The sequence below is a fragment of the Notolepis coatsorum genome, assembly GCF_963971535.1.
Source record: "Notolepis coatsorum genome assembly, chromosome: 14".
Lineage (NCBI taxonomy): Eukaryota > Metazoa > Chordata > Actinopteri > Aulopiformes > Paralepididae > Notolepis > Notolepis coatsorum.
Window position 1 is genome coordinate 3,639,270 of NC_140178.1, and position 19,646 is coordinate 3,658,915.

The 19,646-nt window shown below is 40.0% G+C and overlaps 1 protein-coding gene across 1 annotated transcript; it reads left to right on the forward strand.

Annotated features, from left to right (window-relative positions):
- The first annotated feature begins 374 nt into the window (after positions 1 to 374).
- Positions 375 to 19,149, forward strand: ubfd1 (ubiquitin family domain containing 1). The gene is made up of 7 exons (XM_084328717.1): positions 375 to 412; positions 2,872 to 3,168; positions 7,559 to 7,770; positions 8,642 to 8,707; positions 12,672 to 12,777; positions 13,393 to 13,475; positions 18,479 to 19,149. The coding sequence occupies exons 1-7, from the start codon at positions 397 to 399 to the stop codon at positions 18,587 to 18,589; spliced, it is 891 nt and encodes a 296-aa protein (XP_084184843.1). The 5' UTR covers positions 375 to 396; the 3' UTR covers positions 18,590 to 19,149.
- Positions 19,150 to 19,646: the final 497 nt, after the last annotated feature.

The following is a 19,646-nucleotide window of genomic DNA, read 5'->3' on the forward strand; positions in this document are numbered from 1 at the left end:
TACCCTAAGTTGTACCTCATCCCATTACTGCATTCATTGTACTGTATATTGTATTGTATTATAACTCAGTTAATCATTTCTTCTACTCTGTATTGTATATTGTACGTATATTGAACACTTTTGTTTACACTTGTTTACGTACTTTTGACTTTTCTATGTTATACTTAACTATTTTTTATTTCTATCTAGCACACTCTCAGGAGCAGAACAGAAAAAAAGCATTTCATATAAAAGTATTCTGTATTTCTGTGTATGACAACTAATAAAGAAACGTGAAACTTGAAACTTGACCAGTAGGTGGCGGAAATGTACCTCGAAGAGGAGGAGGAGGAGGCGGAACCAGAAGAAGAAGAAGAGTAACTTCCGCCAGCCGTCAGCAGATTGTACACAATCATCATGGCGGCGCAGGACGGTACGTTAGTGTTGAAAACACACAGCGAGCTGCTTCTATCTCCTCACTAACTAACCGTTTACACACTCTGAACCACACGGCACGGGTCGTTCAACCACAAGGCAGCGTTATCAGATATAGAACTCGCAATGTCCGCGTTTTGTAATCGTTTTAAAAACAGTGTAACTGTAGTAACGCATGACGCTAATGTTAGCTCTCTAAGCTAGCTCAGCTGGCACTAAATATGATGATTCTCAGTTTATCTTCGTCGTCACACTTGGTACTGTATGTACAGTGTTGTTGTGAAGTTGAAATAACGTTTATTAAGTTGTGATAATAGCAGGTGAACCGACGGGAGGGCCCGGTTATTAGAAGTTAAACAACAACGTTATTACCGCATGTTAGTGTGTAACTGTCTCCTCAGACCCACTGTTACTTCTGGAGCTAACAGCACTATTATTAGTGTTATTAATATTGTAGCTCATTAATGTGGCTGTAATTATTAATTATTATAACGTTGAACTGGCGAACAAACTGTCACATTATATTCTTGTTTTGTCCCCTTGATGCTAGCAGCTAGCCAGACGAAACCAACGCACATTAACAAGACAAAACACACTATAATATCCTATAATATAATTGTATTTGAATTCCTCTTGTTTCTTTGTTTACAGACATTGTGTACAGCTTGTGTTATGTTACGTTTTATTGTATTTTCTTGTATTGTCTTTTTTTCTTGTGGCCATCTTTGTCTATAATGTCATTACTCATTAGTCAAGTAATTAGTCAAGTATATATTATTATATACTTAGTCAAGTATATATTATTATATACTTGTTGTGTATGTGTCTTGTCAGCCCATATGGGCTGGGGGTATACATCTGTATGTCAAGACACGAACATAAAAAAAACATCAAATCAAATAAAAAAAATTAACGGTAGTCATGTTGCATCTCGGGGTGGTTTTGATTTCATGTCATCGTTTTGTGCCATAAACTGTCAGTTTTTCCAAAAGCCTATATAGTGTAACGTTAGCTGGTTCATTTGCATACCCAGATCACTAGCCAACGTTTGTTTTTAAATAACTAGTTATTCATGTTAGCTGGGTGATTATGATGATGGACCTTTAGCAGGGTGAGCTAGTGAGCTGTTAGCATGATGTTACACTTGGCAGCTAATCAACGTTTTTAGTTACATCTCAAGTTCTTCTGGAAGCTGCTGTAACTAGTTGGCCAACAGGGTTAGCTGTCGTTTTATTTGTGTCACACATTTATGTTTTGTAAACAGTTAGTAGCAGTGTGACCAGAAGTAAAGTAGGATACATTTAGTAGAAAAAGGGGGTATTTTCAGTCTGCCTGGTACATGATGTAAGATGGCAGCCATAGAATGATGCTGTTTCCATGGAATTTAACATTGTTTAATGTGTGGAGATTCTATGAAACGTAAAGCAATATTATGAGTGATATAGCTGTTATTAATGCCCTTTACCCTGGCATGGTGATACACCAGCTTGTCTCCAATGCTCACTTCAAAAACGTCATAAGTTCTATGGCAGCCCTCAGTCAAATGACTGTTCAAGAATTTGGAAATGTAAATTATCTCCAGTAGCAATAGTCAACCGACACAGTGATTTACGGTAGAAACAAGAGCGGGTCTTGTGGAATCTGAGGGCACTTTCACGCCTGTTTGATTCTGATCCTGGTGTGTGTGTGTTTGTTTGCTACTCGAAACGTAAACAAACCCTGGTTCAAAGGAATCCTGGTCCCAAAATACCACCTGTTGAGACACAGGTTGAATTATGCAACACAACATCTTACAAGGTGTTGCTTTCAAAATAGATGGTTAATATGTTTTGCTTCCTGGGGCAAATGAGTGGCATCTGGCCCGCTGCTTGCATATTATTATTAATATTGCATAAAATCTGGACTGTTGTTTAGACATTGGGGGGCACCGCTGGGTCAAGACCAACACTGATCACGTCTAGGATCAAGTCAAGACCAACACTGGAGGATCAAGTTGAATCTTAGTCAAAACCAATGAGTTAATATTTGGCCAATCTTTCCAAACGTCTTATTCTATTCAGCAATGTCTTTCAGAATTGCTATGCAGAAATCAAAGTGAAGATTGTTTTGCTTGGTCCCCGGCTGAAATGCAAGTCCAGAAATGTCCAAAGACAAGACCGAGGCCAAAATAAATTAGGTCAGAGTCTGAGACGAGACCAAAAAGTCTTGAGACCGATCCCATGACCAGACCACAGTACCGGTTCTTAGAATTCCAATTATACGGTTATTAGCGTGTCGGTATCGGAATCGGGTTACTAGCATTACCTTAACATCTGACACAAGTTGCGCTCCCATAGGTAGCCGTGATTCATAACGAGGTGTTATTGGCCGCGACATTATGAAAGCTTCCAATGTGTCACGCAATTCAATTGAAAGCCGACGGTTCTCAAACAACATGTTCTCTGCTCTTCCACACAGGAAGCGAAGAAGTCATAATGGAAACCGAGGCAAAGCTAGAAGAAACCGATGAACCACTATGTGAAAGCAAACCACTATGTGAAAGCGTCGACAACAAAGGGGACACTGAGGCTGCGTCTCACGCCGAGGGGGAGAACTCTACGACTCAGGACTCTAGTATTAGCAACGGAGAGGAGACGGACGAGAACCAGGAGATGGTCGACCTGAAGATCATCTGGAACAAGAACAAGTACGATCTGAAGATCTCCATCGACAGCACCGGAGCCAAGCTGAAGGAGAGGATCGATTCGCTCACCGGTAAGTAGTCTTCCTTCCAACCGAAGAGCCTTGCATTATCGATCTCAAAGCCGCCCTCTTTTTGATTGACACCTTTATTTGTTCTCGAAATGGAACGTTGAGGTTTTACCCTTGTTTTGCAACGTTGTCAACAATAGTATGCGTGTGGATATGACAACACAGTAAAAGCAGTTACACACTGATGTAGGGAGGTTTGTGATCATGTTGTTAAATTAGAAACAGTTACATACTGAGGTAGGGAGGTTTGTGATCATGTTGTTAAATTAGAAACAGTTACACACTGATGTAGGGAGGTTTGTGATCATGTTGTTAAATTAGAAACCGTTACATACTGAGATAGGGAGGTTTGTGATCATGTTGTTAAATTGAAAACAGTTACATACCGAGATAGGGAGGTTTGTGATCATGTTGTTAAATTAGAAACGGTTACACACTGATGTAGGGAGGTTTGTGATCATGTTGTTAAATTGAAAACAGTTACATACCGAGATAGGGAGGTTTGTGATCATGTTCTTTAATTAGAAACAGTTACACACTGAGGTAGAGAGGTTTGTGATCATGTTGTTAAATTAGAAACAGTTACACACTGAGGTAGAGAGGTTTGTGATCATGTTGTTAAATTAGAAACAGTTACACACTGATGTAGGGAGGTTTGTGATCATGTTGTTAAATTAGAAACCGTTACATACTGAGGTAGGGAGGTTTGTGATCATGTTGTTAAATTAGAAACGGTTACATACTGAGGTAGGGAGGTTTGTGATTATGTTGTTAAATTAGAAACCGTTACATACTGAGGTAGGGAGGTTTGTGATTATGTTGTTAAATTAGAAACGGTTACATACTGAGGTAGGGAGGTTTGTGATCATGTTCTTTAATTAGAAACAGTTACACACTGATGTAGGGAGGTTTGTGATCATGTTCTTTAATTAGAAAAAGTTACACACTGATGTAGGGAGCAGCGTTTCCGTTAGCCGGTAATTACCGGTTTTTGACCGGCAAAATCTGTTGAAGTCCGACTTATTTAATATCTCCGGTCTTAATGTCCGGTGAAAATAATTCCCTGAGTCTAAGCACAATTTGATTATTTGAATTGTATTAAAATAGGCTAAAATTAAATAGCCTATGCGATGAACGAAACGATCATTACATTTGTTTCCTCGTTGCTTCTAATAATGACAACGACGTTGTCAGCGAGAGCTTAGTGCTGGGTGTGCGAGTGCATGTGAAGCTGCAGAGCCAGAGAGGCAACGGCACAATGCAGTATTCCATCAGTACTCCAATTCGGCCATTTTCAGCCAATGTTGGGTGGGGGGCGCTGTTGTGCGGTTCCCAGAAAAGAGCCAATAACAGCTGAATGAGCTTCTCTGCAGCGCCATACTCTTTGCAAATAAGTTGTTGCGAGGTGGAGAGAGTCGTCACGCAAACCACGATAATGTTGCCGCCTCTCTGCTTTCTCAGTTCTTCGCTTGATATAATTAATACAAATGTCCAATATAACGGAATTCGTTAGCTCATAAAAATGTGATTATAACAGACTGCTGTTGAGTGTCGGACCGACTGCCCACATACGCGGTCTATTTTAGTTCAAGTCAGCAGCAGCACGGAGTATCGAGGGACTTATTTTATTTGGAATATATTAATTAATGACTGTATACGCAAAAGTAGCCTAGTTTTAAGTAATAATATTATAAATCTACATGCCTTGAGGATGACATTCTTTATTCTAAACTATGACCGGAATTAATCTCATTTGTCCGGTAGATTGAAATCTTGCAGGTCACGGAGACCGACAACAATTTTTTCTAACGGAAACCCTGGTAGGGAGGTTTGTGATCATGTTGTTAAATTGGAAACAGTTACACACTGAGGTAGAGAGGTTTGTGATCATGTTGTTAAATTAGAAACAGTTACACACTGAGGTAGAGAGGTTTGTGATCATGTTGTTAAATTGGAAACAGTTACACACTGAGGTAGAGAGGTTTGTGATCATGTTGTTAAATTAGAAACAGTTACACACTGATGTAGAGAGGTTTGTGATCATGTTGTTAAATTAGAAACAGTTACACACTGAGGTAGAGAGGTTTGTGATCATGTTGTTAAATTAGAAACCGTAACACACTGAGGTAGAGAGGTTTGTGATCATGTTGTTAAATTGGAAACAGTTACACACTGAGGTAGAGAGGTTTGTGATCATGTTGTTAAATTAGAAACAGTTACACACTGATGTAGAGAGGTTTGTGATCATGTTGTTAAATTGGAAACAGTTACACACTGAGGTAGAGAGGTTTGTGATCATGTTGTTAAATTAGAAACAGTTACACACTGATGTAGGGAGGTTTGTGATCATGTTGTTAAATTGAAAACAGTTACACACTGAGGTAGAGAGGTTTGTGATCATGTTGTTAAATTAGAAACTGTTACATACTGAGATAGGGAGGTTTGTGATCATGTTGTTAAATTAGAAACAGTTACACACTGATGTAGAGAGGTTTGTGATCATGTTGTTAAATTGAAAACAGTTACACACTGAGGTAGAGAGGTTTGTGATCATGTTGTTAAATTAGAAACTGTTACATACTGAGATAGGGAGGTTTGTGATCATGTTGTTAAATTAGAAACCGTTACACACTGAGGTAGAGAGGTTTGTGATCATGTTGTTAAATTAGAAACCGTTACACACTGAGGTAGAGAGGTTTGTGATCATGTTGTTAAATTAGAAACAGTTACACACTGAGGTAGGGAGGTTTGTGATCATGTTGTTAAATTAGAAACAGTTACACACTGATGTAGGGAGGTTTGTGATCATGTTGTTAAATTGAAAACAGTTACATACCGAGATAGGGAGGTTTGTGATCATGTTGTTAAATTGGAAACAGTTACACACTGATGTAGGGAGGTTTGTGATCATGTTGTTAAATTAGAAACAGTTACACACTGAGGTAGAGAGGTTTGTGATCATGTTGTTAAATTAGAAACAGTTACACACTGAGGTAGAGAGGTTTGTGATCATGTTGTTAAATTAGAAACCGTTACACACTGAGGTAGGGAGGTTTGTGATCATGTTGTTAAATTAGAAACAGTTACATACTGATGTAGGGAGGTTTGTGATCATGTTGTTAAATTGAAAACAGTTACACACTGATGTAGAGAGGTTTGTGATCATGTTCTTTAATTAGAAACAGTTACATACTGAGGTAGGGAGGTTTGTGATCATGTTGTTAAATTAGAAACGGTTACATACTGAGGTAGAGAGGTTTGTGATCATGTTGTTAAATTAGAAACGGTTACATACCGAGATAGGGAGGTTTGTGATCATGTTGTTAAATTAGAAACGGTTACATACCGAGATAGGGAGGTTTGTGATCATGTTGTTAAATTAGAAACGGTTACATACTGAGGTAGGGAGGTTTGTGATCATGTTGTTAAATTAGAAACGGTTACATACTGAGGTAGAGAGGTTTGTGATCATGTTGTTAAATTAGAAACCGTTACACACTGAGGTAGAGAGGTTTGTGATCATGTTCTTAAATTAGAAACCGTTACACACTGAGGTAGAGAGGTTTGTGATCATGTTGTTAAATTAGAAACAGTTACACACTGAGGTAGGGAGGTTTGTGATCATGTTGTTAAATTGAAAACAGTTACATACTGAGATAGGGAGGTTTGTGATCATGTTGTTAAATTAGAAACCGTTACATACCGAGATAGGGAGGTTTGTGATCATGTTGTTAAATTAGAAACCGTTACATACCGAGATAGGGAGGTTTGTGATCATGTTCTTTAATTAGAAACAGTTACACACTGAGGTAGAGAGGTTTGTGATCATGTTCTTTAATTAGAAACAGTTACACACTGAGGTAGGGAGGTTTGTGATCATGTTCTTAAATTAGAAAGTTACACACTGAGGTAGAGAGGTTTGTGATCATGTTTGTAAATTGTCCAGAGGATAGTGGGATATTGATTTTTTTTGTGTGTGCGAGTTTAAGATCATTCCAAGAAGCTGGTGCATCGAAACAAAAGGCAGACGTACCGAGTTGAGACTGAACTCGTGGGACCGTGAGCGTATTGCAATCGTTTGAGTGGGTCAGATGTGGTCCTTAATTCCAACCAACCATGCATCATTGTGATATATGGTGGCAATTCTCCACCATAAAGATATACCGATATACCAATGTGTATTTAGTCTTTCTGATAGAGAAGACCAACCCACCTCATCATACAGGATGCAATGCGCAGTTGTGAATCCAAGAGCTGAATGATGGACTGTGTCTAGGAATAAAAGAGTGATTCTGGATCCTCCGATCACAGCTGTTGCTTCCCGAGGGTTTGAGATCGGGTCAACCAGACAAGGCCGTAGGTGAATCCTAATCGTTTCCCCCCTTGTCACCAGGTCTTCCACCGGCAATGCAGAAAGTGATGTACAAGGGATTACTTCCAGAGGACAAGACACTACGTGAAATTAAAATTACAAACGGTGCGAAAATAATGGTAGTAGGGTCTACGATAAACGACGTGTTGGCTGTGAACACGCCCAAGGAGGTCGTACAGCAGGAGGTGAAGGCAGGTGAAGACAACAAGAAAGAGCCTTTATGCAGGCAAAAGGTAAGACGTGTCTCCGTTATTATTACATATATTAACTAAGGCTGACACCACTTATCGATTTATCGATAACTGCGTGAAATCGATAAGTGCCGTTTATTATACATTAAAAAAAATTGCTGCAAAATAAACGTACATTTGTTGTTTAAATAATAATAATACAAAAATAATATATATATATATATATATATATATATATATATATATATATATATATAAATAATAATAATACAAAAATCTATATTTATCGATAATTTTGTCCCGATTTATCGATTCTTCCAAATGGCATATCGTCTCAGCCTTAAAGGAAAACGCCAACATTTTGGGAAATTAGCTTATTTGCCATCTTCCCTGGAGTTAGACAAGAAGATACATACCTTTGTTGTCTCTGTGCGTGCGTTAGGCTTAGGGAACGCCCGCTCCGTTAGCTTAGCTTCATCACTGGAAGTGGGTCAGACTTGTACCCTCAAGTTCCCTACAGTCACGAAAGGATCCGAACCGATTGAAGTTTATGGATACCATGACTTAAGATCCTCTTACCTTGACGATTAAAAGCCTCCCCAATTTAGAAAACAGTATTCCCATGGCTGGTGTTGATATGCTGCTACTGTAGCTAACTAAAACCAACAACCGGACACTCAAGCAGATAACGAGGGTAATAACTTCCTGTCGGGGGGTTCCGAAATAAAAGAGCGACGTCTATAGCAGAGGAAATACGTTTATTTTGTACATTATCTAACGTTACACGAACCTAAACTAACGTTACAACTAACCTAAAGTTAGTTTAGGTTAGTGTTAACGTTAGATAATGTACAAAATAAATGTATTTCCGCTGCCTGTTAGATTGTGTTACATTTGTATTGTGTTCTCTCAGCAACACAGGAAGGTGCTGGATAAAGGTAAACCAGAGGACATCATGGCAGTTGTCAAAGGAGTGAAGGTGAGTGTTTTTTTTTTAAAGTTAAAGGTGCTGTAAGTGGTGTTTTTCTCCTTTTTAAAATAAGTGTTAAATAGCTCTACATTCTGACACCCCTTTTCCACTACATGGTACCCACTCGACTCTACTGTACTCTGCCTTTTCGGTTTTTCATTGCCCAAAGTTCCTGGTACCGGGTACTTTTTTAGTGCCTCCTTTGTCGAGGTTCCAAGCGGGTAGAAGCGATACCAGAAAAGTGACGTGAAACACTGCAGACCACTGATTGGTCAGAAGAGAGAAGCGTCACACGTTGGAGCGTCCTGCACAAAACACAACACCGCCATCTTTATTTAGCCTCGCATAGGATTTCATTATTTGTTTGCAGCGGGAACAAGTGCAATAAACAAAAAATGATACATTCACTGTGTATTCTGCCTCATTTATTGATGAAACAAAACCAACATCAACACAATTTACCACCGAGCGGAGAGTTTACTCTCACAAAAAGATAGCTGATTTGTTAAGCTTGTTGTTAGCTTACGTGATTCCGTTTTACCATTATAAGAGTTAGCATTGTGGCTACTAGCGTACATAGCGTGATCAATATAACTCGCTATTGGTTGATTGTACTAGTAACGTTAATGCTAGTAGAATAGACACAACGTGAGGTAATCATCATCATCCATTTTAAACCGGTTATTATCTAATGCTAACGTTAGTAGAATAGACACGAGGTAACGTTAACGTTAGCAGAATAGACACAATGAGAGGTAATGTTAACGTTAGCAGAATAGACACGAGAGGTAACGTTAACGTTAGCAGAATAGACACAATGAGAGGTAATGTTAACGTTAGCAGAATAGACACAATGAGAGGTAATGTTAAAGGATAACTCCACTATTTTGGGAAATTAGCTTATTTAACATCTTCCCTGGAGTTAGACAAGAAGATGCATACCTTTTTTGTCTCTGCGTGCATTTTAGCTTTGGGAATAGATGCTCCGTTAGCATAGCTTAGCTTCATCACTGGAAGTGAGGCAGGACAGTAGCCTTACAGTGCCTTACAGTGTATTGCAAGGTCTGACATTGACCAAACTTGATATGCATGACCTTGGTGGGCTCTAGGTCAACTCCTGAAAAGGGGGTCAATGTCAGACTTTGCAATCAAAAGTTAGGGGGCTAATAACCCTTGCCATAATTTCAGTGCGCCCCTAACTTTTGATTGCAAGGTCTGACATTGACCCCCTTTTCAGGAGTTGACCTAGAGCCCACCAAGGTCATGCATATCAAGTTTGGTCAATGTCAGACCTTGCAATACACTGTAAGGCACTGTAAGGCTACTGTCCTGCCTCACTTCCAGTGATGAAGCTAAGCTATGCTAACGGAGCATCTATTCCCAAAGCTAAAATTCACGCACAGAGACAAAAAAGGTATGCATCTTCTTGTCTAACTCCAGGGAAGATGTTAAATAAGCTAATTTCCCAAAATAGTGGAGTTATCCTTTAACGTTAGCAGAATAGACACAATGAGAGGTAATGTTAACGTTAGCAGAATAGACACGAGAGGTAATGTTAACGTTAGCAGAATAGACACAATGAGAGGTAATGTTAACGTTAGCAGAATAGACACGAGAGGTAATGTTAACGTTAGCAGAATAGACACAATGAGAGGTAATGTTAACGTTAGCAGAATAGACACGAGAGGTAATGTTAACGTTAGCAGAATAGACACGAGAGGTAACGTTAACGCTAGTAGAATATACACAAGAGGTAACGTTAACGTTAGCAGAATAGACACGAGAGGTAACGTTAACGCTAGTAGAATATACACAAGAGGTAACGTTAACGTTAGCAGAATAGACACGAGAGGTAACGTTTTAACGTTAGCAGAATAGACACAACGAGAGTCTGGTTAATGTTGTTATTGATTGAAACTGTGTTTACTCTGGCTTGCTCCAAGCCCCCACAGACATAGCTATGCTCATGGAGCTCTCATGCTGTACGCCAGCGGCCCCGCCTCCCCACACGGAGATGAAACAGAGTACTACCTGCAGTGGAAAACGAACGAAGTACCAGGTACCTAAAGCGAGTAGAGTAGAGTAGAGTAGAGTAGAATAGGGTAGAGTCGAGTAGGTACTATGCAATGGAAAAGAGGCAGAGTGTCTGGTCAGTAACATGGGTCTGTCAGTCCTTCCACTCTGCAGTAATCAGACATCACTGATATAGTGTCTGGTCAGTAACATGGGTCTCTCAGTCCCTCCACTCTGCAGTAAACAGCCATCACTGATATAGAGTGTCTGGTCAGTAACATGGGTCTCCCAGTCCCTCCACTCTGCAGTAAACAGCCATCACTGATATATAGAGTGTCTGGTCAGTAACATGGGTCTCCCAGTCCCTCCACTCTGCAGTAAACAGCCATCACTGATATAGAGTGTCTGGTCAGTAACATGGGTCTCCCTGTCCCTCCGCTCTGCAGTAAACAGCCATCACTGATATAGAGTGTCTGGTCAGTAACATGGGTCTCCCAGTCCCTCCGCTCTGCAGTAAACAGCCATCACTGATATAGAGTGTCTGGTCAGTAACATGGGTCTCCCAGTCCCTCCACTCTGCAGTAAACAGCCATCACTGATATAGAGTGTCTGGTCAGTAACATGGGTCTCCCAGTCCCTCCACTCTGCAGTAAACAGTCATCACTGATATAGTGTCTGGTCAGTAACATGGGTCTCCCAGTCCCTCCACTCAGCAGTAAACAGCCATCACTGATATAGTGTCTGGTCAGTAACATGGGTCTCCCAGTCCCTCCGCTCTGCAGTAAACAGACATCACTGATATAGTGTCTGGTCAGTAACATGGGTCTCCCAGTCCCTCCACTCTGCAGTAAACAGCCATCACTAATATAGAGTGTCTGGTCAGTAACATGGGTCTCCCAGTCCCTCCGCTCTGCAGTAAACAGCCATCACTGATAGAGGAGACTAGTTTTTATTTCAAATTTGTCAGACCATTTTTGCAGTGTGGAGTTCTCTCTCCTGATTGGATAACGTTGGAACAGCATATTGGACAATGTATTTTGCAATGTATGTGCATCTTATTGTCTCTTATTGTAGATGTCCCGCTGTCGGGAGATGAAATAAATTAAATATATTTGAGGTTTAATTAAATACATGAATTAGATATATGAAATGTTTTTGTATTCATGTCGTTGTTTTTTGCGCCGCTACCGGGAGCTTGGTGCGTCTGGCGAGAGCTTGTATGGAACGCTTGTATGTTGTTGTTTTCTTTGCTAGTATGGTTCAAGTTTAGTTTTATTTGTCACATATATAAGGTACATGTACAGTACATTACAGTGAAATGCTTGGTTCTGTATGAGCCTCCTGAGATTGTGCTTCATACAGTAGAAAAATAATAAAGACCCAACAATATACAAAACTAAAGTACAAAATCCAAAAGTTAGGTAGAGATGTAGTACAAATCTTTTAGTAATACATAGATAAAATATGGTGTAGTGTTAAAAAGTGTTTAAAGTGAATGTTAAGGTGAATGTTTAAAGTGAGTGTGTGCAATTAATGTAGATGAATGTGGTCGTGAAATTGGTATTCAATTTAGCTCTGAGTGGTATTAAAAAGTCTTACAATTTAACTTGTTGAAACCTGCAGATATCCTGACCTAATACCGGCTAATATAGCGAGGAAGACATCATCCGAGCAATTCTGAGAGGAAAACATAAAAGTCCTGTAGCACAACCCCGAGCTAGTCGAACCGGAGCAGTGATGTAATATCTCGGATCTAATAATTAAAATGTTTTAAATCCTCCCGTAGCGCACGACGACGTGCTGAGTGAGAAGAACGTGTATTTCTTTACTTCTTTATTTGTATTTCTCTTAAAATGGGGAAGTGACTGTGTGTAAACGCTGCCATGCTGTGAATAACTCTCCTGTAGTCGCCCTCTAATGACCGGCAGGGGGCGCTCTCTCTCGTTTGTTCCCCACACAGGAGCGCCTACCGACCGTGCCTTTAGCCGGAATGTACAACAAGTCCGGAGGGAAAGTCCGACTCACTTTCAAACTGGAACAGGATCAGATCTGGATCGGCACGAAGGGTGAGACCACGGCCTTGTCTTTTGCTTTCAGCTGATCTTGGTGCAGTGACGCCGGTGGTGGGGGGGAAATATCGATACAGTATAGTGTCGCGATACTTTGCGTGGCGATACTGTATCGATACAACAAGGACGCCAAGTATCGATATTTTATTATGCAAATTAATTTAATTAATTTTTATAAAAAATGCTTGTATAAGGAAGTTGCATTGTTCATTTCAATACCTGTAATAGTACAGTAGTCCACACACACACGTGTGCATTCAGTTAAGTTGGAATATGACTGTAATACAAACAGTTCAGTTTGTCAGGTACATGCAACACAGATTACAGTGTTGACATCTGTCTGCTTGAGAAAATCCCATGTTCTGCAATAAAAATGATTGAAGTGAGACGAACAGACTGAAAACTTTATTTGATGATTAGATAAAACATGTTGACAGAGTTGTACTTTGCAGTTGAAAAAAGGTAATATATCGCAATATTAACATCGCAATACTCGGCACATCGCGATACTACTTAGGTATTGTGATAAATGATGCTATCGTGAGTCCTCTGGTGACGCCCACCCTGACGCCGCTGTGACGTGTTCCCCCCCCCCCTCCCCCCCCCCCACAGAGAGGACAGAGAAGGTCCCCATGGGCTCCATAAAGAACGTAGTGACCGAGCCCATTGAGGACCACGACGGGTATCACATGATGGTAACTTCACATCACTTTAACCTCTCTCTAGAGTCACTAAGGTCACATGATGGTAACTTCACATCACTTTAACCTCTCTCTAGAGTCACTAAGGTCACTGAGGTCACACGCCAACAGCTAACCTTACAGTCTGTACCACCATGTTCCTTACTACTATGCTACTATACTTATACCTGCTGCTATACTTATACCTATCCTGCTGCTATACTTATACCTATCCTGCTACTATACTTATACCTATCCTGCTATACTTATACCTATCCTGCTAATATGTCTACTACTATTCTACTATACCTATCCTGCTGCTATACTTATACCTATCCTGCTAATATGTCTACTACTATGCTACTATACTTATACCTGCTGCTATACTTATACCTATCCTGCTGCTATACTTATACCTATCCTGCTATACTTATACCTATCCTGCTGCTATACTTATACCTATCCTGCTAATATGTCTACTACTATTCTACTATACCTATCCTGCTGCTATACTTATACCTATCCTGCTAATATGTCTACTACTATGCTACTATACTTATACCTGCTGCTATACTTATACCTATCCTGCTGCTATACTTATACCTATCCTGCTACTATACTTATACCTATCCTGCTATACTTATACCTATCCTGCTGCTATACTTATACCTATCCTGTTACTATACTTATACCTATCCTGCTATACTTATACCTATCCTGCTGCTATACTTATACCTATCCTGCTAATATGTCTACTACTATTCTACTATACCTATCCTGCTACTATACTTATACATATCCTGCTGCTATACTTATACCTATCCTGCTACTATACTTATATCTATCCTGCTATACTTATACCTATCCTGCTGCTATACTTATACCTATCCTGTTACTATACTTATACCTATCCTGCTATACTTATACCTATCCTGCTGCTATACTTATACCTATCCTGCTAATATGTCTACTACTATTCTACTATACCTATCCTGCTACTATACTTATACCTATCCTGCTGCTATACTTATTAGGGATGGGTACCTTTCACATTTGAACCGATACCGGTACCGGTACCTGTGAATCGATACCGGTACCCAACGGTACCTTTTTTCGGTACTTTAGTCTCAAGAAATTTAATTTACCTACATCAGTCGTAAAAAAAAAAAAATCCAAACTTCAAATAACTACAATTTCGACAGTTTTCGGCTTGTCATTGCTCCGACTGCTTTGTTGTTGAATCAAGTCAAATCCTAGGTAAGCATATATTGTGCGTGTGAACGTTGACATGAAAAGAAAAAAGTAAAAAAAAAAAAGTAAAAAAAAGATAATATAAAAAAAAAAAAATCGGTTTCTCACTTGATTCGATACTCGGTAGTAGTACCGACGTGTTTCGGTTCGGTGCCTCAAAAGTACCGAATTCGGTACCCATCCCTAATACTTATACCTATCCTGCTAATATGTCTACTACTATTCTACTATACCTATCCTGCTGCTATACTTATACCTATCCTGCTGCTATACTTATACCTATCCTGCTAATATGTCTATACTACTATGCTTATACTACTACCTATCCTGCTCATATGTCTATACTACTATACTCATACCTATCATGCTAATGTCTATACTACTATGCTACTATACTTATACCTATCCCGCACAAACTTCATCACAAGAACAGACAATACATGTACAAGTTACTAAACTACATAATCACAAGAACAGACAACAGTGCATGTTCCCTTGAAATAGGAAGACCTATTGTGTACAATAAGATCATCACAACTGATGCTGCGCTAACCTCTGAGCTACATGTGTAGTACAGTGTCTGCGGATGGGAATTCTTCCTCCGATCTGGATTATATCACAATGGAAAAGGTGACTCATGGTGTTTTAGTGGAATGTGGGAGGATTTCATGTGTTTATTTCAGAGACACATGAAGCATATGGCCACATGGTGAACCACGGAAGAAATAGGTACCAAATGTTTCAGTAAAAGATTATGATGAAACTATGTCAAGACATTAGGGGTGTAACGGTACACAAAAACCACGGTTCGGTACGTACCTCGGTTTTGAAGTCACGGTTCGGTACGGGTTTTCGGTACAGTGGTGGAAAGTTTGGCTTTCCATGTTCCACTCAGGGGTGATGTAGTGTGCAGTAACTAATTGTACTTGTAGGGCTGTCAATGAATATTCTATATTGAAATTAATAATCAACTTGTAAAAAAAAAAAGGAATAAAAGATTATATTTGATTGTGAAAAAAACAGCCCCCGGTGGACGGTCGTTAGTGGTTAACATACAGTTGTATTTGTTCGGTACACAGCCGTACTGAACCTAAGGTCCAGTACTGAAGCGGTTTGGTACGGACACGTGTACCTTTACACCCCTACAAGACATACATTTATTATCAAGGCAAAATTACTTTGGAACTTCATGTCAGAAACACTGGTGTCACTTTAAAAGGTCTGTTTGTAGGGGCGGTTAGGTGGTCGAGCGGAGATTGCGTTCGTCACCAGCCCCGGAGCTGTGAGCTTGGTTCGCCTGTTCGAATCCAGCTCACAGCTCCGGGGTTGTCACCAGCTTGGCTGGCCGTCTGCACTGATACAATTGGCTGTATCAGAGGGTGGGAGAAGCTGGCGGGGTGGGTCCGGGTCGTTGTAAACAGCGACTCCTACAGTTCGGTCGGGGCGCCTGCTAAGCGCGGATTGGACGTGAGGGGGATAGTGTGGTCCTCCCACACGCTACGCCCTCTCAATGAGAATCCGCGCTGCCAGGTGAAAAGAAGCGGTGATTGGCTGGACGTGTGTCGGAGGAAGCACGTGGTAGCCTCCACTCTCCCAAATGATCTGACTGTGGGGGGTAAAGCGCAGCGACCAGGAAGGGACTGGGAATTGGCATACGACTAACATTGGGATGGGAGAAAATCGGAGGAAAATGGAGGGGGAAAAAGACCAATAAAAAAAAAAAAAAAAAAAAAGGTCTGTTTGTTAGTTTGTTTTATTTAGGTCCTCATTATCTTTTGCATAGCAGCAGCTAATCTCTCTGGGGGCCGATAACTTACATGGTGACGCAAAAATATACATTCACACATCGCAATGTATTGACATAAAACGCATATAAAAAAATATATAAATAACACACCTAAACAAAACAAACACTGTAATTAGACACAGAAAATAGACGGGCTCCAACTGAATCCATCATGATCTAATTAATAGATGAATATAATTTAACATAGATAATATGTTGACCAGGGCGGCTCATTGGCGCAGTGGGCAAGGCGCTCACCTCTAACGCAGGATACGCTGGGTTCGAGCCCAGCTCTCGGCATTGCTACCGGCTGGCCGGTCGTTCATACTAACACAATTGGCAAGGGTTAGAGGGTGGGAAAGCCGGTGGGTGGGGATTTGACGTTGTGGACAGCGACTCCTACAGGTCGGTTTGGTGACGCCGGTGCGACGGAAGCAGGAAGTGTCGGGGGCAGCGTGAGCCTCCCACGCGTTACTCCTCGCCACTGAGAGTTCGAGCTGCTGCGGTGAAAAGATGCGACAGGCTGCCTCCTCGTGTACCGGAGGGGACACGTGATGCAAGGCTTCTGTCCTCACTACAACCGACCTGTGGGAGGCATAGTCTAGCAACGTTCAAGACGGGGGAGGGAAGAATTGAATACTACGAAATTGGGATGGGAGAAAAATGGGGCGAAAAAGTGGATAAAAAAAAAGATAATATGTTGACCTGACTCCCCAGTGATGAAGGCTCAGCAAACATTCAAACACTCGAAAACCTCAACAGAACATTCAGATGCGAGAAACAAAGTTATTCTTTATTGTGGACATCTTCATTTTAAAGCATCCATCCATATGACTTTCAACCACAGATTTAAAGATGGCTCAGAGATTACATAAATATCTATCAACTTTGGCAAGGACGAGCATGGAATACTTTAACTTCACTCTTCTAATCCCCAGGTCTGATGAGAATGTCTATCATACACAGCTGATGTTATATTCATGAGCATAAACAAACAACTTAATTCCCCAAAATGTTAAATAATTGCATGTATCGAGTTGCCACTTGCGTCATTAGGACTTTGATGTTGATTATATTGAATTAAATATTGATCAAGTGATCTGTGATTCGCTTCAATAAGTTGTGATTTATATGGAATGCATGACATTTCTATACCCTGGTGCGATGGCTTTTATTTAGTTAGTAATACATATTTAATATGTAAATATATATATATATATAGTTGTTGTGAAGTTGGTATTACAATAAGCGTTGTTTTTCAAATGTCTTAAAGTTAACTTTGTAAACCATGCAGATGCATGTTTTTAGTCAAAGTCAACTTTATTGTACATTTTCTATTTGTGCAAGACATACAGAAAGTTTAAATTACGTTCCCCCATTCCCACAGTGTATATAAAAAGATATAAACAATAATTAAAATATAATTATTTAATTAATACAATTATTTGTTTAATTTTAGCCTGTATATAAGCTGTCTTTGGTGCTATTTGGAGTTTATTTGTTCATATCTTATTCATTTATATTAATCAGGGTTCGCATAAGATCTTTGAAGTGCTTGATTTCTTACAAAAAAAGCCAAGGCCTGGAATTCCTTGAAAACAGCCAATTTTTTTAACAAGGTGCTTAAAAAGTCCTTGAAATTCAAATCAACCATTCGCATTGAATTTGTTGTTCATCCATCAGATCAAATTGTTCTGAATCAAGAAAGTTCTGTTTTAATAAAAAGAAAATGCTTTTCCTCATGTGATGCTCTAACTTGCTCTAGCTGGCAGGCAGGCCAAGAAGATGCTTAAAAAAAACAGCACTTAAAAGTGAATTGTATCCTCCGAGTGACTATCCTTGAAAATGAAAAACAGTGCTTGGAAAAGTACCTAAAAGTCCTTGAATTTCATTTAGCAATGTCTGTGGGAACCCTGTATTTAGTTGTGTGTGTATCCGTCTGAATGCTGTGGTTCTAACGTGCTGGTTTCTCCGCTCCCAGGCGTTCCAGTTGGGTCCGACGGAAGCCTCCCAGTATTGGGTCTATTGGGTCCCCGCACAGTTTGTCGACGCAATCAAAGACACAGTCCTTGGGAAGTGGCAGTATTTCTAAATGTGCCTCTATTTTTGACAATGAAGAACTGGGATCGAGAAGAGGAGCTCGCGGGGGAGAAATGTAAAACTGGAGAAAACACCAAGGAGACTTAAGACCCTTCTTGCGGCAGATTTAAATAAGCAAACTGAAGGACGACCTGCGGACTAATGATATTGTTTTTTGGGTTAAAAAGTGCACTGTGGCCCCGCATCACATCTCTCGGGCCATTCAAAGGTTTTCAGCAGATCCAAGGGGAAAACGAGAAAACAAATTGTACAGAAATTGCTAACACTTTTTCCTCCGTCATTTTAAAGAAATAAAAAGTTATTTAAGGAAATGAATGCACTAGGGCATTTTTCTTTTTTTATGTTTGTCCTGTTCTGTCTGTTTTCCGGCGGAACGTCAACGATCTCTTGCCAAAGTTCTGTTCCATGTTGGTTCCACGCGCTAACTTTGGTTGTAATGACTTTGATGTTTTAAAAAGAATCCTGAAATATTTTTCATTATTGACTTATTTCTTTATTATAATAATAACACAACTCTATGCATATTAATAATAATTGGTATGTTCTCTAGGATCATGACTTGGCTCCATTTGTGTTTTAAAAGACAGGCAGATGCTGTCTTGGTGACTTCTAACGATACCAAGAGGTGCAGTCGGGCCTCGTCTAAGCTCACCGCAGTAGCTACTCTGGCGGTGGAACTGAGAAAAACGGCTTTAAAAGTTCTTCGACTATCCAGTGATTTTGTATTTACTGCAATTCTTTATCCCCTTTTTTCTAAAAAAAAATAAAAAAAAAGAACAGCAAGATTGAACTCTGGAACTTTGTCACGAGACAAAATGGATATCGAGAACTTCAATTTAACTTAGAACCCGATTTTGAAAGAAACTAGTAACTGCGGTTAGCTTCTGCAGGGCAGTGTACACGGAACACGTATAAGCTTGCCCACACCAAGTGCTCTCTAGATTAAAAGAAGAAACTGGTTGATTTGTATTTCCTCCCGTCACCATGTACTCCTCTGTTGAGCCAGCAGGGGGCAGCACAGCATGCTTCTCCAGCTGTATTTGCTATCA

Coding starts and splice junctions, on each gene's coding strand:
- ubfd1 (XM_084328717.1), top strand. Junction 3,169..7,558: donor GAGGATCGATTCGCTCACCG/GTAAGTAGTCTT, acceptor CCTTGTCACCAG/GTCTTCCACCGGCAATGCAG. Junction 7,771..8,641: donor AGCCTTTATGCAGGCAAAAG/GTAAGACGTGTC, acceptor GTGTTCTCTCAG/CAACACAGGAAGGTGCTGGA.